A 24,077-nucleotide genomic window follows, 5' to 3' on the forward strand; every position below is an offset into this window, starting at 1 on the left:
AAAACAATGAAAGAACAATTTTATTTTAAAGAATTTTATTATAGGATGTTAATACTTAGGATACTTCAGAGCACCTTATTCCTCTAATCAGATTTTTGGTAACTGGTTTCAAAGTGTTACTTGAGTATTTTTCTCATACTGGCTTTCAGGCAAAAGTACTACTTAGTGATTTTTTAAGAGATGTTAATTTGATTAAACAGCTTATCCTTAATAACCTGAGACATCAATCCATGGATAGCTTCTATGGTAGTTTTACAGCTGGAAAGAAAAAAACACATCACATAATGTCACAAGAACTGAGAACTATTTCAAACATGCAAATCCCCCCTCCCCCATTTCCATCCTTGCACCCAAATAATGATTTTTGGTCCTATTCATACTCCGCAAAATATACTATACCAATTTATAGTTTACTCTTCATAGTATACTACAGTGATTTTTAGCCTTCTGCATGTCTTTTGATCATTTCACTACTTACTAACACCTTCCCAGGAGAATGACAATGTAAAATTTGATATAATTCATAACAGTTAATTTTGTTATTTGTCAGAAGGTTTGGGAAAAGTTGTTTTAGAAGGTTACCGAAGTTATTTATGATTCAGAATTATAGATTCCAATGTTACATTAAAATCTGCTATTCCTTGTTGTTCATTACTTAGAATAATTTTTAAAAATGATTTGAATGAATCTTATGCTTTTTTTCCTGAAATAATCACAAACATCCTTCAAACAATTCAAAGCCAAAGTTAGGTTAGTGGGTGAAGGACTTAGATTTTAAAACTGATAAAAAAACAAAAACAAAAAAACACGATAAAAACCCACCAAAATTCAGAAGAGATGCAATTCTTGTAAAGTTACCCCCGGAAGGAAAATTTTCTACTTTTGTACTACTACTTTTCTCCTTCCTACTTTTCTTCTTATATAACTACATTCCCATAGTGAAATTTTTGCTTCATAAGAAATTGAGATGTAAATGCAGATAAAATTAGACACTAAAAAATCAGACACATGTAAAGACAGATGAGCAAAATGACATACTCAGAGCAAGTATCAAAAGTAAGACCTAATGCCAAAGAAAAATGTAATTTTTATCCAGGCTACTACCTCTATACCTTTTAAAAACCCATGGAGAAGAAGGGAATGAGATCATTCTAACCCAAGATGGCTTCTACTCCTAATACACTTTGCACGCTCCCTTCTCTCTTTTCTTTCCTATCAACTAGTCCAGTTATTCTTAAAATGGATACCAAGGTATTGGTTTATATAGACGTCAACATAGTCTTCCTTTCCTCTCTACCCCTAATTATCACATTAAAATTCAAATTTTTGTGAAAGTAAATGTTATTTAGTAGTCTTCCCAATCCTGTATGCATCTGAAGGACCACATAATTATTTCATAAGTTATCAGAGAACATATCCCAACTTTGTTCCTAACAAATTCTTGTAGTGAAATTTGGGATAATAAATTACTGTATAAAGGATTATTTCAGAAAAATAAGATACAATCACTCCTCTGATATTTAGGGGTTTAAAACTTTATAAAAATTTGAAATTTGATAAAGTTAAATCCTAATTTAATCCTTCAGATGATGGTTAGGTTAGAATAGCTGAGGACATCCTTTTGCAAGGTTTTGTCTTTGTTTAAAGATCCAGCAATGGATTGGTTTTCTTTCTTACACTTTATAGCTGAACCTGGAAAAGGTGACTGCGAGTTTTTCATAACATTACCTAGACTCTTAAAAGTCTTTAATGTACCTACTGTCTCCTAAATTTTCAAAGTCAAAACCTGCATTTGACAACTCTTAAAGGTCCAAATAAGTTAATATTCAGGTACCACTGTAAGTTATAAGTTTAACCGTACGGAATTTGAATCCTGTTATTTGCAAATCTTGAAAGAAAAAAAGTTAGGGGTAGGAATAGATTTGCTTAACTTACCTGTCTCGTGTAGCTTTGGCAAGTTTGTCTTCTGACTTTCGATCATGTGTTTCTAGACCCAACATGAAACTCCCTCGACCCAGCTGGGCTTCTGACTGTTCTAATTTTTCAGACAAATCAAACACCTGACCGGTGGTATAGTCTGCATTCTGTGGGGAAAATGATATTGTGTCAATATATGATACTAGTCTATCATTAAAAAAGTATGTAAATTTTCTTCTATATAGAACATTTCATTTACAAATAATTCCACTATGAAATCTAAGTGGATAGTCAGTGAAGGAAGGAGTCAAATTATACTTGCAAAAACTGATTCCAAAGCTCAAGCAGTTCAAGTGTAGGGTTTTTCACCTTTTATAATTTCAAGATTAAATTTGGAAATTGTTCTTTTCGACTGCTTAAATCTAATATTTGTTATTATGAGAGGCTTTGAAGTACACAGATCTGAGTCCAGGTTCTGGCCCTGCTGCAGATTAGCTGGGAGGCCTTGGGAGAACTCCTTTACTTTTCTGTGCCTTCAAGTCTTCTTGTGAAAATGGGGGAGGAAGGTGATAATTTCTACCTTAAAGCTATGTGAAGTGATGTATATAAAGCTCGTAGGACTGTTGATGACACCTGGTAAAAGCCTTAATAATTGTTAGCTAATTTTGTTACTTTTTCATGTTGAACTTCCAGAATTAGTACTTATGACAATATTTTAAAAATTACATTTGTTTTAGCTTTTCTGATTATAAAATTAATAGTTATATAGAAAATGTGGAAAATGTAGAGCAGTATAAATAAAAAAAAGGAAATACCTACAATCCCTCCACCTAGCTATAGCCATAGTTATATTTTAGAGTATTGCTGTATACTCACAGGGATACCCACATTTGGTAAGCTGAAATATTATATATGCTGTTAATATTTCATACATTTTAAAAACAAAAAAATTAATAATTATATATGTACACTTAACTGTAATATTTTTTAAAAGCATTTTACTGGAATATCTTTATTTTATTCTATTTGCTCAGTCTGTAAAAATAGTGTATAGGAAATACAGTTCAATCACAAGACATTTAAAAACATTATTTGCTGTCATCATAGTTACTACAAAGAGCCCTTTAAAATGCTACCAGCTTTCCAATGATTTTACAAACTTATGATATTTTTAAAAAGATGCAATTATATTCACTTTTCTGGATCTAAATGGTTTAGGTCACCAATACATTCTCCCCCACAGATTTGGAGAAAACACTTCCACATCACGTTTGGAAGATTTAGCTCAAGCCATAAAAATGTAGGATGGCAGAAAGAGTTATACTATTAAAATGAAAAAATAAATCAATTACATTTCAAACACACAGAAAAATAATATAAATCAGAAAATAATTTTTTTCTTGTAGCTTTTAGATTACATGCTTTAGCTGGGGAAAGAAATGAACATATATTTATATATTTTTTCTTAGAATGCTTAGTAATGCAATGTACTAGGTATAAAACTACAAAAAAGGAGGAAATATAATTTAACCTTTTCTTGATTATTAATGTCCTCAATATATGCAGTACTGGAATACAGGGACAGCCACAGGCTGAGTAAATAGGATTGTATACTTTTTTTTTTTTAAATAAATTTATTTATTTTATTTATTTATTTTTGGCTGCATTGGGTCTTTGTTGCTGCCCGTGCGCTTTCTCTAGTTGCAGCGAGCGGGGGCTACTCTTCGTTGCGGTGCGTGGGCTTCTCATTGCAGTGGCTTCTGTTGTTGCGGAGCACGGGCTCTAGGTGTGCGGGGTTCAGTAGTTGTGGCACGCAGGCTCAGTCGTTGTGGCGCACGGGCTTAGTTGCCCCGTGGCATGTGGGATCTTCCTGGACCAGGGCTCCAACCCGTGTCCCCTGCATTGGCAGGCGGATTCTCAACCACTGTGCCACCAGGGAAGCCCAGAGCTGTATGCTTTTATACAAAGGTTCAGACAGCTCCAGTCTTACTGTTTCCTCCCCTTGCCATCATGTGTCACTTCTGGCTGCTATTAGTATACTTGCCTCTAAGGAAATACCATACATGGGGCATTTAGCTATGCCTGGTAAATAGGAAGCATTTAATAACTGTTTGCTATTATGATCACTCTCTTTCCTTCTAATTTGCTATTTCTGAACGTTGAGGACAAGAAATAACAGAAAGCTTGTCAGAATTATGTTGAAAACCATAGTAAATATGCTCAAGTGAGGTCTTTTCCCATGAATACAATGAATCAAACAAACAATAATTTATTGAGGCTTTACTATATGCCTAGTACTTTGCTAATTACTTTACATATAAAATATTTCATATAATCTCAGTGTACTTAACAATGTGGGTACTATTATCATTAGATTAGAAAAGCTTAGTCACATAAAATAATGTTGTGAAGGTCACACACAGCTAGTAAAGTGGTAGAGTTGTTTCTGAACTGAGTTTATTTTATTCCAAATTTTGTGGTTCTAACCACTATGTTATACTGTGCTATATGAAATAGCTTACTTAAAAAAAAAAAAAAAGGTAAAAAAAACCAAAACAGGGGCTTCCCTGGTGGCGCAGTGGCTGAGAGTGTGCCTGCCAATGCAGGGGACACGGGTTCGAGCCCAGGTCTGGGAGGATCCCACATGCCGCGGAGCAACTGGGCCCGTGAGCCACACTTACTGAGCCTGCGTGTCTGGAGCCTGTGCTCCGCAACAAGAGAGGCCGCGACAGTGAGAGGCCCGCGCACCGCGATGAAGAGTGGCCGCCGCTTGCCACAACTAGAGAAAGCCCTCGCACAGAAACGAAGATCCAACACAGCCATAAATAAATAAATAAATAAATAAATAAATAAATAAATAAATACTAATACTCTTAAAAAAAAACAAAACAAAACCGTTCCTTACTAAGCTCTAGATAGAAGTTTGTTAAACAAATATTCTTCTAAATGTTAGATTTTAATGATATATTCACAACTTTTTTTTTTTTTTTTTTTTCTGCTTAGCATCTGCTGCTTTAAGGTAGTGATATTCTGATCTCCTTCTGAGGACATTCTTAGTCCACATGCTCCTGAGAGTTTCTTCTACCCCAGCCCAGCAGTAAAGCACTTTCCCTGGCCCATGAACTCATAGTGTTCATGCCCTTCACCCAGAGCAGGTTTAAGGATGGGCATGTGACCTACAAAACTCCAGACACAATGAGGTTTGCCTGGGAATATGCAGGGATGTGTGTGTATCTTGGTCTTTTCTTTTCAATGTGAAACTGAGAGGCTGGGAGATCTAAGCTAATGCTGCCATCTTGGTTTCACATGAAGTCTTAAACTGAAGCCAACTGACTTGAAATCAAAGCTGAGAGAGGAAGACCGAGACCTCATAATATTGTCTGAATGCAAATTTAGGCTGTGCCTGAAGTAAGCCCTATTCCTGGACTTTGCAGTTTACATGATTCTCTTTTTTGTTTAAGCCAGCTTGGTTGGGTCTCCTGTTACTTGTAACCAGAGTCCTACCTGAGACACACAACAAAAAACAGTATTTGTATTTTTCTCTCTGTAAGTCTGTTTAAGGCAGGGGGAGACCTCACCCTCATCTGGCCACTATATTTGTATATATATTAGGCTTGGTCTTAGTGGTACACGACACAGATCTTGGCTTGGTCTAGTATCCCAATCCACCTCTGGTCATGCAGAATCTGCCCCCAGGCCTAATATCTTGGTCAAGTCAGATATAGCCTTTCCATGAAAAAGAGTTTCAGATATTAAACAACTTATGTAGATTGATAAAAAATTCAAACACATCCCTTGCAAGTACAGTACTTACAGTAAGCAAGCTAGAGGAACTCAGCGTATTCACCCAGTATTTATTCCACAAAAGCTCAAGCAATTTGCGATCCAAAGAGGATTTGAAATATGAGACTTCTAAGGCATAATATCTATGAAACAAAAGCACAAATCTAGTGAGTAAAAAAAATTCAACCACATCATATAAAGGTTATGGTCAAATTTAAGTGAATTACATTTTATATCCAAATAGTCATATTTTAATTTTTAGTCTAATAGAATAACAGGTAAACACGGTTTCCTTACTCTTCAGGGGTATGGTTTCAAATCTGTTAACTAAACATTGTTGTGTTATATTTCTCCCCTCTGTAGAGCCCAGAAATTCCCAAGAAATTATCAAGAACTAATCAAAACTTCTGAATGACATATGTTTATCCCATTGAGTTCATAAATTCCAGCCAATAGCACACAAACTTAATGAACTATCTCTCTAGGGTCAACTATAACTTTTGTTAGGCTTTTAAAAATATCAAAAATATATAACTGATTCACTTTGCTGTACACCTGAAACTAACACAACATTGTAAATCAACTATACTCCAATAAAAATTAAAAAACAAAAACAAACAAAAAACCCCTGAAAATGTCATGTGGACTCCCCATTCCTCCCTTTTTAATCCCCTAATAAGGACCTACTGCTTTTTGGAAAAGCAAACTTTAAGGTAGGTTCTTAAACCACATAAAAGAATTACTGCTGCTTCCAAAGGTGCCTAATTTATAATCAGGGATAGCAAGGAAAATTTGGTTAAATGTCTGAAACATATATATTTTTAAAAAGTAATAAATATTTAAATATCTCAGGGGCTTCCCTGGTGGCGCAGTGGTTGAGAATCAGCCTGCCGGTGCAGGGCACATGGGTTCGAGCTCTGGTCTGGGAGGATCCCACATGCCGCGGAGCGGCTGGGCCCGTGAGCCACAATTGCTGAGCCTGCGCGTCTGGAGCCTGTGCTCCGCCACAAGAGAGGCCTCAATAGTGAGAGGCGCGCGCACTGCGATGAAGAGTGGCCCCCGCTTGCCACAGCTAGAGAGGGCCCTCGCACAGAAACTAAGACCCAACACAGCCATAAATAAGTAAATAAATAAATAAAAAATTTTTTTTAAAATTAATCACCTGCCAATTGAATGTTAGAGATAATGAGTACTCTTAGTATAGACAGAACTGCCTGAGAAGCCCCAGGGAAAAGGCAGAATTTAGAGTAACCCTTACATGAGTCTATAGTGTGGATATGTTGAGAACAAGGAGGTAGCATTAGGCAGAGAGCACTGACTCACAAAAAGGAAAGTCATGAAGGGAATAATAAGTTAAGCAGTTTGCCTGGACAGTTTAGCAGGAGCAGAAGAATTATGTAAAGGGAAATCTAGAAAGCTATGTTGGGGTCTAGCTGGCAGAGGACATTACATAAAAGGCTAAGAAATGATCTTCTAGGTACTTGGGACTCACAGAAGGTGTTTGAGCAGATCAGTGATACAGCCAAAGAGGTGGTTTAGAAAGCTGGCTGTGGTAAGATGTGTTAGAGGAGACAAACTGGAGGCAGGGATACCACAAAGGATGCCACTGCAGCGTGGCAGATGTAAGGAGATAAAGGCTCGCACTCAGGTTGGTGGTGTAAAAGATAAGGACACATGGATACAACAAAAAATTCTTGTTCATTCAATTCAGGAGTGAAGAAATAAAAAAAGAGTAAGAATTTAAAGATAATTCTAAGTAAAGGCTTGTTCAAGATTAAGATATCCATGCATATGTGTATATGAAAAGGACACAGCTATAGTGAAATGTGGAAGTGGAATAGTATATTTCTTGAGCACTTATTATGTTCTGGTGCTTTACATACATTCTCATTTAATCTTTCCTACAACCATACAAGGAAGGATTTATTATTCCCATTCTACAGACAAAGAAACAACTCTAGAGAGTAAAGACCTTGTTCAAAGCCACAGAGTTAGAAAGTAGCAGCAAAAGGATATAGTAAGTTATGTCTATTATCAAAACCTCACGGTCTTAATTGTTATATCCAGAGTGTAGACATTTAAGACATTGTTTCAGAAGTGAGGCCCTGGGAGTTGAGGGGGTTAGGTATGGAGAGAGGAGGCAGGGGCTCAAGTGGAAAGGTCAGCTTTAGAAAGGAGGGGTTGTACCTCTGACACTTTAGGGAAAAAGACATGAGAAGATGAGCACAGCAACAGATATTTAGATTTATAAAGGATGGAAAATAACTCAAATTTGAGGGTCTAGAACAGACTTTTATGTTTTAAAATATATGGACCACCTTAATGTTATTACTGTTTTAATTCCGTAGGTTGATGCAATGAAATTTTTTGGTCTACTATGTAGTGATTAGCTGCAAATCTCAGTAGCAGAGTTGAAAACAAGGAGAATATTCAAAATTATTCGTGGAGCTAAATCCTCATCTTCTGTATGGGAAGTCAATGATAGGTACTGCCTAGAACTGAAAATCAAGAAGTAGCACTATCAGCATGCTGTTTGAAGATACGGGGGTAAATACTTAAACGGAATAACTATAATAGTTTAAGTGACTGCCTCTGGGAGATGTGAAAGGGAATGGTACAAGATTGTTTATTTTATAATAAATTTCATAGAACCATTTGACTCTTTAAACTATGTGCCTGTATAACACTGATAACATACAAGCTAATTTAAAAAACACTTTGTGTCCTATTTTTACTAAGCCTCTTCAAAGTTAAATATATTTAGTATCTATATTAGATTCTATGTTTAAAACAAACTTTGGATTATGATCTAGAATTTAAGGTAGAAAAGAAAAAAAAGATCAATATAAACTACAAATAATAGCTCATTGTCAAATAATTTAGGAAATGGATATATAACGAGCCTGCACAAAACCCCTGCTCTTTCAACTTGGCACTATATTTCATTAACGATTTGAAATAAAAATAAATTAAGCAACTTATTTGCCCTATGAAAAAGTTTACTCTTTATTTAGGAACTGATCCTAAGTAAGAGAGTATCTTTGAATATCCTAGTAATTCCAGGTTCAAAATTCGAGGCTCTAGCAGTGCAGGTAGCTAGAATGCAGAAACTCCTCTTTGATAGGCTCATATTTCAGAAAAACAGGAAATGCAGCTTTGTTTGGATACAGAAAGCACAGACTGCCTCAGTCTTTTTTTGTTTCAAAAGCTGCTGCTGGTGGTGAAAGAAGTAGAGCAGGCATTAAAGGTATAAGCTTTTGATACCACAACTCAATATAAATGAAAAAAATTGTTAACTTTGAAAATGAAAGTATCATGGCAAAGGTGTTTCCATGCTTAGGAGCAATTCTCTCAAACAGGAATGGTTTAAGTTCTTTTCAGTAGAGCAAATTAAGTGATTTAATTCCAAACCTCTAATTGAAAAATAAAATAGAATCTTTTTTTCCAGAAGTATGTCAGGGATGACTGAAAACCAGATATATTTAAAAATTAAATTTTAGAAATTCTGTAATTTTCTAAGAATTTCTAAACACAAAAATAAGCAGTCGTAGCACATGGGTAGTTAAGGTATTCCTTGAAGTAGGATGGGAGGTATGGAGAAAGGGACACTAGTAATCATTTAGGCAACATTTTTCTTTTTTTTGGGGGGGGGGTGCCCACCCTTCTATGTGCCATGTTCTATTTTAAATGTTAGGATACAGCAGTGAATTGATTCTACTCTCATGAAGTTCACATTCTAATGAAGTCAGTAACAACGAAACAAAAACATATAAGGTGGTGACAAGTGCTAAGAAAAATAAAGCAGGGAAAAGTAACACCGAGTGACAAGAAGGTGCTAATTTAAATAGGGTGATCAATGAACATTCTCTATTAAGGTGACCCTTAAACAGACACTGGTTGATTGAAATAGTGAGTCACATGGAAATAAGGAAGAATGTTCCAGGCAGAGGGATTAGCAAGTGCAAAGGCCCTGAGGCCAGAGCCTGCCTAGTACATCTGATAAACCATAATGAGGCCACTATGGCTGGAATGGAGAGAGCAAAGGCTCAGTGACAGGAAATGAGCTCAGAGAGATGGTAGGGGCCAGACTACATAGGGTTGTGTGGTCCATGGTAAGCACTATAGATCTTATTCTTAGTGAGACAGGAAGTTATTCTGAGAAGGAGGAACATGATCTAACTCACATTTTAACAGAATCTGTCTGGCTGACAAAAGACCTTTAAGGGGTGGGGAAAGGTCAGAAGCAGGAAGACCACCTAGAAGGCTGGTGCTTTGATTTAAGCTCCAGATGGCTGTGGCTTGGGTCAAGGTGATAATAAGAGAGGTGGTAAGATACATTTAGAAGGTGGAGATAACTGTCTTCATTGGTTTAGCAGTTTAAAAAACTGAGATGTATTCAATAATTCACATACCATAAAATTCACTATTTTAAAGGAATATACAATTAAGTAGTTTTTAGTATGGCTTCTTTAACTTTGGGAGTGAAACTGTTTGGGGAGAATTTTTGCTAAGTGGAAACTGGGTACACTGAAGGCTGCAGAAACGCTAGTATCAGGCTGGCCCTGAATACAACTTCTCTCAACTGTTAAATTCATTAACGGGCCAAGTATCTGGTACACTGATAAAGTGTTTATGTATGTGTGAAAGGTAAATAACATGTTAGATTAAAACAATTATTAATAAAAATTCAAACAACATCCTAAATTTGTATATTCTTACTATTATTTTAAAAGGTTATGAAATACATTTCATCTGAACTTTTTTTCTTATCTATAAAATTAGGGGCTTGGTCTGGATGATCTCTAAGGTTTCTTAAGATGATTTTGGCATCAGATACATTTTTTTTTTTTTTTAAAGATTTATTTATTGATTTATTGATTGCTATGTTGGGTCTTCGTTTCTGTGCTAGGGCTTTCTCTAGTTGTGGCAAGCAGAGGCCACTCTTCATCGCGGTGCGCGGGCCTCTCACTGTCGTGGTCTCTCTTGTTGCGGAGCACAGGCTCCAGACGCGCAGGCTCAGTAGTTGTGGCTCAGGGGCCTAGTTGCTCCGCGGCATGTGGGCTCCTCCCAGACCAGGGCTCGAACCCGTGTCCCCTGCATTAGCAGGCAGACTCTCAACCACTGCGCCACCAGGGAAGCCCTGATACATTTTTAAATTACTTACTGTTTGCAGTGTACACCGAAGTCTTCTATTTTATTAAGTGGGATAGTCTGGTACTCAGAAGGTCCTTCATCAGGAGGCTTGTAGCCCTAAACAAAAATGAAGAAAATAGAAGATTTAAACAAAACAAAACAGAGGAAAAGCATGTTTTCCATGCAGCTTTCTATTTACAGAAACATTAATTTTGGGGAGCCAAATACTCCCCAAAACATTAAGTATGTTGCTTATAACCTCCCTCAACCCCATTTGGTGGCTGAAGGCTGCATTTGGCTTATAGATTCATTTTCCTTGTCCTCAGGTGATACATACTTTTGCTCATATCTATTTCAGATTGCATGGAAGGAAGTAGATGGATTTAACTTGTTTCTCTAGTACCCGTCAGAATGCCATGGACATACAAATACTTATTAACAAATGAAGACTGCTTTTCTAATAAAATTAACAATATGCAGCACAAGTGTATTGTCTTTTGCTAAGGGCAATTTGTGGTAGTTGGACTTCTGTTTTGTAAATATTGTTAAATTATTTTAGGACAAAATGAGATACTAACCATAACACATCTTTAAAAATAAATCAAATATTTAAAATTTAAAAAACTATAGGGACTTATAATTTTTAAAATTACCTTTGGGTATGTCCTAAAGGCTCCAAGATTCACTTTCCCTGCAGATATTGTCCTTGTTGGGTCAATCTACAAGAAAGATATATTTAATATCTGCTGTAAAATCACTATATACTTCTATTTGTTTAAACATTATAAGCCTAGAGATACATATGTACATATAACACTATATGCACACACACATGTAATTAAAAATAATCATATAATAGGGAAAAAAATAACCAAATTGAAAAACCACAGAAGTTCACCAGAATGGTTAAGTATAGAAATCTCATCGTTAATTTAGAGATTAGATCTAGTTATTATACTATTTAAGAGTATTAATTGAAGACTTGCTCATCTCTTTTTCAAGTTTTTTTTTTTCTTTAATAGATGAACAATTTCTGCCTTCCTCATAGTAACCTGGATTGCATCTACACCACTGAGCAGTGCAAGAGCTGCTCTAGCAATTCCTGATTTAATCAATTTCAGTCAACATTGACTGAATGCCTACTATGTGCAGGGAACTGAGACATAGATGCTGTGTACACCCATCATCTTACAGAGTGGGGGAAGAGATGCAGAGAGGTTAAGTAACTTGTTCAAAGTTCCAGCTACAAAGAGGTGGAATTCAGATTCAAGCTTAGGAGACTGACACCAGAGCCTTGCTCTTTACCACACTGTTTTTATTTCTCTGTATACTTGCTTTAGTAAATCTTCATGAAAATTAATTAAAACTGGTTGTAAAAATACTTACTACCACGGCTACAAATGGTTCCTGGAACTGCTGATTGAGCATCTGAGTACTAACATCAATCCCAGAAAGCCAGCAGCCATAGCCAGGGTGGCTATGATACCAGCCAATTGCATTTTCAAGTCGGCCGACCTAACAAATGAAGAAGGCAAAAGAGCTTGAAGTTCCTGTTTAATCTTAGAGACACCTGTGATTTGTCTGTTTACATAGTCTTACAGTAAAATAATAGTATGCAGAATAGTTAAAGCATATGCTGCTTTTAAATTTAAAAAAATATATATTTTAGATAATACATGCCCAAGGCACAAAATTAATAAGATACAATAAGGTTATTCAGTCTCCTTACCACCTCCTTCCCCTCAACCAGCTTCTCAGCCCAGATGTTACCACTGTAGGCAGCTGCTTACACACCTGTCTTCCAGAGCTATTCTTTGCATATAGAATATATAGTCTTTGCATTTATGTAGATTAATAAGAACACACACAATGGCATACCACCTACAGTGTTCTACACTTTGCTTTTTCACTCAACAAAACATTCTGGGGTTTGTTTCATATAAATAAATATATAGATAACTAGTTTTTATTTTGTTTAAAGGCTGGCTAGCAGTTCATTGTATGGATATACCATAGTTTATTTAATCAGCTTGATATCCAGGTACATTTAGGTTGTTTCCAAATTTTTGGTTTTAAACACACACACACATAATGAATGTGAGAATTTAAGAAAAATTTTTAAGTTGAGATATAATCGACACATATTAGTTCAGATGTACAATATAATGATTCGAGATACGTACATACTGTGAAATGATCACCACAATAAGTGTAGTTAACATCCATCACCACACGCGGTTACAAATTATTTTTTCTTGTGATGAGAATTTTTAAGATCTACTCTCCTGAGTGAAAATTTATTTTAAAAAATCCATGCTAATCTCATATACATTATATATAGTTGAGAATAACTTAAAATATAAACTTTAATGTAGTAACTTAAAATATAAACTTTAATGTAGAGAGAATAGTTTTAAATTTAGAAACTCAAAAGTAACTGTGAGACTCTTGCAGTTACCAAATTTTAAGGAACAGCATTTTTACCTGTTTGGCATTTTCTATGTATGCGGCCATGTACTCATATGCAGCAGCCTGAGCATTTACTCGGGTTTCAGTGCCCTCTACAGGCAAAGCAAAACTGTCCATAATGATCATGGTTTCACCATCCACCTTTCCCAGCATCAAGCCCATCACTTCCAAGTTGCCTCCTGATCGGGCATGCATCACCATTTTCAGTAGAGCCAATGCTGAGATTTTGCAGTACTTAAAGTAATGGTGACTACAAAACAAAGGCATGGTGTAATTAACTTTCTTATATAAGTACAATTTCAAGACAAGTTTTTGTGGAGATTAACAAATAAGTATTGAAGGAATTTATATTGATGGAATGGGGAGAAAGAGTGTAGAATGTGGGAAAGAAAAAGGAAGTAGAAAAGGACAGAGTTCTGGAAGGGGGATGGAAATGATAAACATGTCATAATCCTGCAAAGTACTTCCCACGGGGGGAAGGGAAAAGTATGAAATAGTTTTTAAATATGCTATTCAAGTAGAAGGGAGGGAATTACATGACCAGTTCAATAGACTTTTTCTCCATTACTTTTGGAATCACCAAATCTCGGTTTCTGAATCTGGTTGGATGGCTGTGCTTCATTACTCTTGGGCCTAACCTTCTGGCCTAACAGTTAAGAATGTGGGCTCTGACATCCATCTGCCTAGGTTTGCATCCTTGCACTGCCATGTCTGAGCTGTGACCTTGAGACAACCACTTAACATCTGTGCCTGTTTTCATAGAGCTATTGTTAGGAGGAAATGGAGTAAATGAAATAACGTATATAAAGTGCTTATCTTAGTGCCTGACACATACTAAAACTTTTTAAGTAAGTGCGAGCTGTTATTAGCATTATTAACCGATCTTTTACAAGTACTCTCAAAGAACAGTGTATTGAGGGTTGCGGCTTCTCTCTGTGGTATTAGCCTCAAAATGCAAAACGTAGCCTTAATATCTTTAATTCTACTATGATCGCTATTTCAGTTTGTCATCTGTGGATGTGACCAAACTACTGTTGAATAAAATTACATTTCAGTCTCACTGATGCAGCTCAAAACATCTAGGATGAATATAACTAGAGATACAATCACACAGTGAGGCAAGCTGATAGTTTCCAAATATTTAACAGGCTATATCAACCTAAGTGCACAGCCTGCTATAGAAATAGCAGACAACCAGGCAAACTAACCAGTCTGTAAAGAGTGGTCAGTGTCTTTGAGAAGCCTTTTTAAGATGTCTGCCCACAGATCTCAATCACAACTGAAAAATATGGAGACCTGGTCTTGGGAGTCAAGATATGAATTAAAATCTTCGCTCCTCTATCTACTGGGGGAAAAAAGACAGTTATTGTGCTTCTATTACATACATTCTAGACTTTTTTTTATACATGACCTCATCTAATCTTAATGACATAATTAACAGGTAGGTCTTATTTCTGTTTTACAGATTAAAAAAATGAAGATAAGTAAATTTTGTAGGGTCAGTCAACTAATTAGTGACAGTTGTGAGATTTGATCTTCGGTCTGCCTTGCTCACTTAAGAGTTCGCTGCCTCAGTGTAATCATGAAATAAGTTATTTACTATATTTGCTTGTTTTCATATATGCAAAAAAGGAATAAAAATACAGTACTGGGTTGTCATGAAGATTTAATGACATGGAAATTCACAGCTCAATGCTCAGCCCATAGTAAGTACTCAGTAAACGTTGCTGAATCCGAATACTGACAGTTAAAGCTTGCCTTGTAAAAAACTGAGACAGATGAAATATGGTTTTTGTTGTTGACCACTGCTTTCCTGTCTATCCATTAGAGAGACTGTGCTCCTTTTACTCTCTCCCTAACAATATCTGCTCTCAGGAAAGGATAAATGCTGTGGGTAAAGAATCCTCTACCTGTCATCACTCCCAGGGACACACGAGTTTTGCTAAGGGGCGAAGAATCTTAAGGTCTTTTGATATAATTTCTAGCTTATGTGAACTGGTGGAGTAACATTTTGGGAGACTGACCAGAGCCTCCTTGTGTTTCTGAAATAATTACCAGCAATCAAAAAACAATTAGAGATCTAAAAGATTATAGGCTAAAAGATGGACCCTTGGGCTGACTCAGTTTCTGAAGATAGCTGCAGTCTCCAGCCTGAGATCAGCGGAAGATCCCAACAAAGTGTATATCGACACAGGGTTCAAGGCAGAGTGTGGAGCATATTGTGACAATACGGGTGTTGAGAAGTGAAAGCCCAAATCACCGCTTGTCGTTTTCCTCTTCCATTCTCCCAAGGCAAACGGGTTAAAGAGACAGAAAGGGGAATCAAGCAAGCCCCAGTGGAGGGTCTTAGGCTCTACTTGCGGGGATAAAAAGGTAAAGCAAAATTTCTCAGACGCTTACTCTTTCTCCTCCCTGCACATGAAAAGACAAGCTCTCTATCCCCTCCAACTCCCACTCCTCCTGGGTCTCTTAAACTCCCGCCACCCCGCCCTCCCCTGCGTTTCGCCAGGGACCTCCTCACTCCTTAGTCCAGGGCTTCGCCGCCAGAATTTCTTGCTGCTGTTTCTTGTCGTATTTGTAGATTTCATCGATACTCTGGGCTTCCTGCATGTTGTTGGCTAATTCCCACGTTTTCTGGGCCATACCACTCCCGGAAGCCGCCATCGCCGAGGAATCGGAGAAGCTGTTGCCTCCCCAATCTAGACGCAACTTTACCTCGCTGGGTTTCCGGTTGTGGGCTCCGGACCCGCCCCAGCACAGGTGCAAACCCGCACTAAACTCTCGAGGCCGCCATGACACCTAGCACCGGAGGTGAAGTTGGTACGGACCACTCGGGAATGGCGGGGGTCCTTCGAGAACGCGACGGTATAAACAGCAGTTACGCAATAGTAGAGACAGAGGAATCTTCTTATGGCTGAAATGAGAACGCATGATCTTGGAAAATTGTACGTATGAATTAGGACAAAAACGGTGATTACGCAGGGAATGGTATAGCCTTCCGCACCGGAAGAAGGGCATGTAACGTTATGCCAGAAACTGGAATTCGTTCGGACTGCGCAGGCTCGGCTTCCGCCATGTTAAAAATGGGTGGATCCTTAAGCTGGGGTGGGAGAGAGAAGCCTTTTTGTGTGGGTGTATGTACTTCAAACGAAATAAGTTTGTTGAAAGACTTAGAAAAAATAAAGGATGTCTGTGGAAAAACTGACATGTAAGTGGTTCTGAATGCTGGTTTTGAGAGAATAACACGTGAATCACTGCACATGAGTAAAATCCTGCGGGCGCGTGCTGGCCGGGCCCTAGACTTCTCTAGGGGGGCGTTGTCTAGCGTTCCGAGGGGGCTGTGGAAACTGGTGGATCGCTGCGGTCATGTCGGTTGGCGCTTTTGTAAAAAGTAACATCTATGCGAGCTGTTGGTGTACTGAAAGTGTCCGGTACCCAGTTCTTAACAATAGTTTACAGTTTAATCTTCTGCACTGCTCTGGAACCACTTCTGTCCCCGAGGCCGGATTAGTCTACGGGGACTATTTGTTGTCATCCAAGAGTTAATACAGTGTTTAACTGTTTCATTTATTTGCTGCTTTTTGGTATTCTTCCTCTCCTGCTTTCCCCCACTCCACACTAGATTCCAAGCTCAAAATCACAGGAACCAGGTCTCTTATTCCTTGTTTTATACGTAACACCTACCATGGATGTTCAGTAATGTTTTGGCTGGGAAAAAAGAGGAACAAAAGCATCACAGTTCACCTCTCTAGCTTCATCTTTCTTTAGTTACCCTGAAACTTTGCATAAGTGGTCAGCATTGCCTGAAGTGCTCTCCCCTTACTTTTCTGACTGGGAGCTCATATTAATATTTAAAAACACAGCTCAGCGATATCTGCCATGCAGCCTTTCTTGACTTACTTCTCTCTCCAGTAATCTTCCTTCCACGGTGTCTCTGAATGTCTGTAGGTGCTTCTGTAACTGTTACATTGCATTGAAATAATGTATGTGTTTACTTGGAAGTTGTTTTTCACTGTAAGCTTCAGAGTGCAGGGCACTCCGCTCTGAGTTGTATCCTCTACTCCTAGAAAGGAGTGTAACATTTAGTTAAGACAAAAACATTAGAATTCTGGAGTCCACAACCCCCGCCTGAGGTTTTTGACATTAACGTCCATTTGAAGATAATTTGTCTTTCAAACCCTCATACAAAGTATTTTTCCTCTCTTCTTACTTTGTCTTCAGCAATTAGCTAACTTACAAGATTGAGAATGGTTAACAGAGCTTTTCCAACAAAGCAAGGTCAATATGCAGAAAATGCTCCCAGGAATTGATCAGAATAAGGACCGCATGTTGGAGATCTTGGAAGGAAAGGGACTGAGTTTCTTATTCCCACTCCTCAAATTGGAGAAGGAACTGTTAAAGCAAATAAAGTTGGATCCATCCCCTCAAACCATATATAAGTGGATTAAAGACAACATGTCTTCCAAACTTCATGTAGATAAAAGAGCTGTGAACATCTTAATGCCTAGCATCTTACATTTCTAGTGAAGTAAACCCACCCAGTGATGAAACAGAGTCTTCCTCTGCTCCTTCCAAAGAACAGAGCAGGAAAAACAACTGCTTCTTTCCTTCAAGCCAGTAATGCAGAAATTCCTTCATGATCACGTTGAGCCACAAGTCACTGCCCTCTATGCTCTTCAGGTGCACTGCTACAATAGCAGCTTCCCGAAAGGCATGTTACTCCGCTTTTTTTTCACTTCTATGACATGGAAATTATTGAAGAAGAAGCTTTCTTGGCTTGGAAAGAAGATATAACCCGAGTTTACAGGGAAAGGCAAGGCTTTGTTCCAGGTGAATCAGTGGCTAACCTGGCTAGAAACTGCTGAAGAAGAATCAGAGGAAGAAGCTGACTGAAAGAACCAGCCAAAGCCTTAAGTTGTGCAAAACATACTGTTGCTATGATGTAACTGCACTTGACCTAACCACTGCGAAAATTCATTCCACTGTAATGTTTTCACAATATTTAAAGCACGTCAGTTAGTATTTCCTTCTGCATAAGGTTTTTTTGTAGTGTAATGTCTTTTTTTTTTTAATTCTCATCTTTCTTCATTCTATTCTTTATAATGCTGCTTCATTTAAGAATTCCCTGTAATCCTCAACATTTTACCCTTAAGTGATTTATCCAAAGGTTATAAAATCCTGGCACTGTTTTTTTTTTTTTTTTAAATTTATTTATTTTTGGCTGTGTTGGGTCTTCATTTCTGTGCGAGGGCTTTCTCTAGTTGTGGCAAGCGGGGACAACTCTTCATCGCGGTGCGCGGGCCTCTCACTATCGTGGCCTGTCTTGTTGCGGAGCACAGGCTCCAGACACGCAGGCTCAGTAATTGTGGCTCACGGGCCTAGTTGTTCCTCGGCATGTGGGATCTTCCCAGACCAGGACTCGAACCCGTGTCCCCTGCATTAGCAGGCAGATTCTCAACCACTGCGCCACCAGGGAAGCCCCCTGTAGTGTAATGTCTTAATCATAGTCTACCATCAAATATTTTAGGAGTATCTTTAATGTTTAGATAGTATATTAGCAGCATGCAGTAATTACATCGTAATTTCTCAGGCAGAGGCAGTCTATTGGAAGGACCTTCTTTGCTGCCAGTTATCATAGGCTGTTTTAAGTTAGAAAACTGAAGAGCAACAATGAATACTGTAGAAATGCACTTTGCTCGGTAATACTTGAGTTGTTGCAATATTTGATTATCCATTTGGTTGTTACAGAAAAATTCTTAACTGTAATTGATGGTTGCTGCTGTAATAGTATATTGCCTGTATTTCTACCTTTAGTGATGGGCTTTATGTGGTAGATTTTAATAACCTTGAGCCTGGGCAAGTGCACAAGTCTTTTTGAAAGAAACATGGTTTACTTGCACAAAACTGATCGGTTTTGAGAGATCGTAAATGCCCTTGAAGTGGTCTTTGTGGGTGTGAAACAGATGGTGAGAATTTGAATTGCTCCCTCTTATTATAGTATTGAAATTAAGTCTACTTAATTTATCAAGTCATGTTCGTGCCCTGATTTTATATACTTGTATCTATCAATAAACATTGTGATACTTGGGAAAAAAACCCAAACCATTAGAATTATGGAGTCCACACCCCCGCCTGAGGTTTTTGACATTAACTTCCATTTGAAGATAATTTGTCTTTCAAACCCTTATACAAAGTAACTTAAGATAAAGGACTCTTAGTCCCACTGTCCTGGGACGCTAGAGATCTCTTTTCTAGCGGTAGTATATGGCCACTAAATATTGGGGTGAACTGAATATGTTGAAATTAGTAGTAAAAGCCTAGGACAAAACGTTGACCAGACTGCTGGGAGAGCAGTGATGCCCCGGAGAGGTGTGCCAACAGTTTTTCTATCACTACCAAACCTACCCTTCCCCCGCCCCCCCCCACCAAGCTCTGACCCAGGCCGGCTGGGGCTTGGAAGGTTTGGAGGGGACAGAATCAACTTAGCCTGGGGACGTGTCCCCCACGGTTTAACAGTCTCCAGGCGGAGCAGGGGAACCAGGTGTCTGAGTACCCAGGCCAGGTGCAGGCGAGCCCTGCGAACTGCCGGGCGTCCTGCGGCCTCCGGGGCGGCAGGGGGCGCCCCCGGCCGCGTGGCCTTGCCCCGCGGCCGTAGTGGGGCGGGGCCGCGCTTGGCCGTTGGCGAAGGGCGGGCGGAGGGCTCGGCCTGAGAGGCGGAGCCTGGGCGAGGCAGCCTGTCACCCTGTTTCTGCGCTGGGCGACCGCCGCCACTTTTTCGGACCGCGAAGAGCCTCACTAGAGCGCTGTGCGTCTCCCCGACGCAAGCCCGGGAGCCCGCTTTCCTGAGTAAGAGTCCGTCGGCCGCAGGTGGGCAGCGGGCCTGGTGGGGTGTGGCCGGGGCTGGGTTCTCGGCCCTGGGGCGAGGGCAGGGCCTCGCAGTGGGCGGAGGTCTCGCGGCGGCTAGGCTGGCCGAGGTCCCGGGGTAACGGGGTAGGGGTAGGGGTTCCCCGCCAACTGAGGTCTCGCGGCCGCCGGGCTAGGGGCGGTGCCCGAGTTACGGGGTTGGAGTCTAGCAGCAGCAGGGCCGGGGACCCGGGACCGGGTCGGGGTCTCGCTGCAACCTGGCTGGGGGGCAGTGCCCGGTTTCCGGGGACGGGGCTCACTGTGCATGAGGGTCTCGCTGTTGCAAGGCCGGCCCGGGGCGGTGCCTTGGTTGTGCGGTCTGGACTCGGGTCTGGACGCCGGGGTCGCAGCTGCAGCCGCCGCCTCGGGTGCTGTTGAGACCCGGTTGCCTGACAACGCGCTGACGCTTCCTAAGGAGGCCGCCACCCACAGGGCCCAGAGACCAGTTGTGCCTCGGTTTTCGTGCCTTCCCTCCCCATCAGCCGCTCTCCGCTGCTTGCCTAAGCCTTCCGAAGCACCTTTCCTTTTACTCGGTGCTGGTTAGTGGTTAACGTTTATTGAGTGCTTGTGCACCCAACGCTGCTTCTCAGTGCTTTGCTTTGCAAGTAAAATTTAATTACCACAGCCCTGTGAGGTCGGTGCTGTTATTATCCTGTTTCCCTTCGGCTCCTTGAGCTTGAACCTCTTCTTTCTAATTGCCTTGATTTTAGCATTGTTACCTGGGATTGGAATCCCTTTTTTAGTAAATGTTAGCAATGGGATTCATCTTTTGAGAGAGGCTGGCTCTCAAGATTATAGGATTAAGAAGTTTAGCTTGGATTTTTGGGAAGACTAATTTCTTTTCTTCCTTCCTTCCTTCTTTCCTTCCTTCTTTTGTTGGGGGGAGACTAATTTCTAAAGTAAACCACTACCTAGTTTCCAAACACCTCGGGAAATGCTAGAGCCAAATAGTAACCAATATGAGTTTGTAAAAAGCCAATTATCCTCAGAGAGGTTCAACTTTATATGAAAGAATGGCTTTTAATGTTGACAAGCAAAAAGGAATCCCATGGTAACCAATAGGATGCTGCTTTCTTTTCTGCATATTTTTTCTTACTAGGAGTAAACTGACTTTCTGCTGGTTAAGTTTATGCTGAATGCTCCCTAGGGATGAAATTTTGGGTCTCCTGCAGTACAGATAATCTACTGGAAGGGAGGTAAATTGATAAGGTAAATTGAAAAGGGGTGCTTTCAGTATAGTGTTTCTCAAATGAAGTTTTTAGACATGTGATTTAACTATTACAAACTTCGAGCAGATTTCAGATTATCCTTTAACGTAATTCTCACTTAAGTTCTGATTACTTTCCAGAGTAGGAGACAGAAGTGTTTGAATAAATGTTTTGGCAATTTTGCATAACCAAAAGGTTATCTAATTTATGTTACTGTCCTTAGTCACCATTAATGATGTATTATTAACAGCTGCTAACAGACTTAGTTGTGCCTTTATATATTTGCGCTCTCTCTGTATCCTAACCCTCAACCTCCTTTCTCCCCCCAGTAACATGGTATTTACTTCTTAGCAACATTTAGAGGGTTTTGTCAAAATTTGGATGTGCCCTTGGAGGTTGCTCATGTGGATGTCATCTGCCAGGAGAAAAAGATTGAGCACCTTTCATTTGGTGGAAAGATCTCCAGATGGGTGGGAAATGAGAAACATAGTCCTGGTTCAGCTCATCCCTCCCTCTCTTTCTTTTAAGGCTTTTTCACAGGCTTCCCCCTGCACCCCACAGCCATATGTAATCACACCCTGCTATTCTGTTCTCCTGTGTTAGGGTCTCTTTCCTGACAACCTCTTCTTTTATAGCTTTAAGGATTATTTTAAAAACTGCTAACCCTTTTTTCTCCAGCCTGGACTCTACTCTGAATTCCAGACTTATTGAAATTGTTTTCTTGATGCTGCTACTGGGTCCTATATGGGTGGGTATCAGTCCCTAACTCCCAGTCTGGCTAGACTGAGCCACTGTGACAGGGGACATAATCTTGTCGAAATTTGAGGGTAAGGATCATATTTTATACTTTTCATCCCCCTAAAATCTTGAACAGTGTCCTCCTTTGGGATGGGAGTTATTTTCCATTCCTAATTCTATAGAGGGGTGGGAATTTGCACTTCCTGGAGAGGGCAAAGGATGGGAGGAACATTTCCCCTTCTCTTTGTGATTGGTGAGATTGGGAAAAGGAATTGGGCATACTCAGTTCTTTCTGGATCCTCTCTGTTTATTAGATTGACTCAGGCTTTGCAGAATGAGTATGTTCTGGTCTGCTTATATTTTCATCTATATAATAAGCACGAAGGGCCTAAGTTTAAGATTTAAAGATGTTGATTTGGATTATGATAAACAAGTATCAATTATTGGCGATTTGAATCCCAGTGTACTTTGGAGGCTTTTTAAAAAAAAGTGAGTACTGATGTATACAAAGACTTTAACTGAGTTAACCCAATAAAATGTACTTAGAATATTCCTTTCCCCTAATGAGAATTAATAAAACAGCTATGATTTATTGATTTCTGAGTGTCAAAGGTGCCATACATTTTGTATCATTTTTTCTTCATAGCAGCTCTAGAGTAGATACTTTCATTTTACAGATGAAGAAACTGAGGGATAGAGAGGTTAAGGAACACATTGAGGTCAATCACATAGAGTCAATTAGTGATGAAATTGGTTTCAAATCCATGTCTTTCAGTTAAACTGATTTTCTGAAAACTATTTATCATCTACATACTATGTACACAGCTACTGGGGCGGGGGGAAAACCTGGTAATAATATCTTGGAAAAAGTGTGAGTGATGTTATATTGTAGAGTGAAGAATAAAGAATCCCATTTAGGTTTCCTTAAGCTGATCTTTCTTATAACTTAATCTTTAAATTGTAAACATTTTTACTCTATTTTGTACTTAGGCTGTATCCATTAATTCAATTTCTGTGATTCATTAAGTAATTCTTTTTTTTTTTTTTTTAAATTATTTATTTATTTATTTATTTATTTTGGGCTGTGTTGGGTCTTCGTTTCTGTGCGAGGGATTTCTCCAGTTGCGGCAAGCGGGGGCCACTCTTCATCGCGGTGCGCGGGCCTCTCACTATCGTGGCCTCTCTTATTGCGGAGCACAGGCTCCAGATGCGCAGGCTCAGTAGTTGTGGCTCACAGGCCTAGTTGCTCGGCGGCATGTGGGATTTTCCCAGACCAGGGCTCGAACCCGTGTCCCCTGTATCGGCAGGCAGATTCTCACCCACTGCGCCACCAGGGAAGCCCCATTAAGTAATTCTTGAATAATTTTGTAGTTGAAATATGTTTTATATAAATTGTCACATGTTTTTAGGAGTGAGAAGGAGAAAAATGGCCATGACAGCTAGAGGATGGCCTGTACTATCACCAAGGCCTTGGTGTTGCTAGGAACTGGCCTGACAATACTGCTTAGCTTGGTGTTCTTCTGTTGAAGATAAGCAATTGCACAGAAAATCAGCATCAGACAAAGCTGCTCTGTGTCCATGATGGAGCAAGAGAAAAACAGTACCACTCCATAGTTATGTCCAAACATAGACGAAACATGAATGTTGTCCCAGCCACAAAATGCCAGACACCTCTCCCAATTGATTATGATTGCTGCTGCTTTACTAGTTACAGCTTTAGCCTCCCTGTGGGTGAGATTTACTAAGATGTCCAATCAAAGAATTACGCTCACTTCCTGACAGCATTTAATCCTGAGCAGGGCTCTGCTCCCTTAAACCCTTCCCCAAATCACCTAATACAAGCCCCAAACCTGTAAGTCTTTTCTAACACCTTTTTTTTTTTTTTTTTAATTTTATTTATTTATTTATTTATTTATTTATTTATTT

The 24,077-nt window shown here is 39.3% G+C and overlaps 2 protein-coding genes across 16 annotated transcripts in view; one reads left to right on the forward strand and one right to left on the reverse strand.

The window, feature by feature from the left end:
- CSPP1 (centrosome and spindle pole associated protein 1) overlaps positions 1-24,077 on the forward strand; it is a 220,981-nt gene that overhangs the window by 84,287 nt on the left and 112,617 nt on the right. For 3 of the 14 annotated variants that reach the window (XM_082433602.1, XM_082433612.1, XM_082433605.1), the window contains exon 1: positions 16,270-16,510. The exons of 2 other annotated variants lie outside the window; for them this stretch is intronic. In XM_082433602.1, the coding sequence (XP_082289728.1) occupies positions 16,329-16,510 (182 nt within the window). In that variant the 5' untranslated portion in view covers positions 16,270-16,328. Of the gene's footprint in view, positions 1-16,072; positions 16,248-16,268; positions 16,511-19,999; positions 20,170-24,077 lie in introns of those variants that run through there. 9 more of the 14 variants (XM_082433608.1, XM_082433609.1, XM_082433606.1 and 6 more) reach the window with 6 other exon arrangements.
- On the reverse strand, positions 19-16,100 carry COPS5 (COP9 signalosome subunit 5). Of its 2 annotated transcripts, none has more exons than XM_082433749.1 (8): positions 15,824-16,100; positions 13,318-13,552; positions 12,220-12,348; positions 11,487-11,552; positions 10,865-10,950; positions 5,732-5,843; positions 1,936-2,084; positions 19-258 (listed from the first exon to the last, which is right to left on the reverse strand). In XM_082433749.1, exons 1-8 carry the CDS (start codon positions 15,964-15,966, stop codon positions 174-176), a joined length of 1,005 nt encoding a protein of 334 aa, XP_082289875.1. In that variant the 5' UTR covers positions 15,967-16,100; the 3' UTR covers positions 19-173. The 2 variants fall into 2 exon arrangements, with proteins under 2 accessions (XP_082289875.1, XP_082289874.1); XM_082433748.1 differs by having other exon boundaries at positions 15,816-15,956.

The sequence above is a fragment of the Balaenoptera physalus genome (genome assembly GCF_965194825.1).
Source record: "Balaenoptera physalus genome assembly, chromosome: 17".
In the NCBI taxonomy this organism is placed as follows: domain Eukaryota; kingdom Metazoa; phylum Chordata; class Mammalia; order Artiodactyla; family Balaenopteridae; genus Balaenoptera; species Balaenoptera physalus.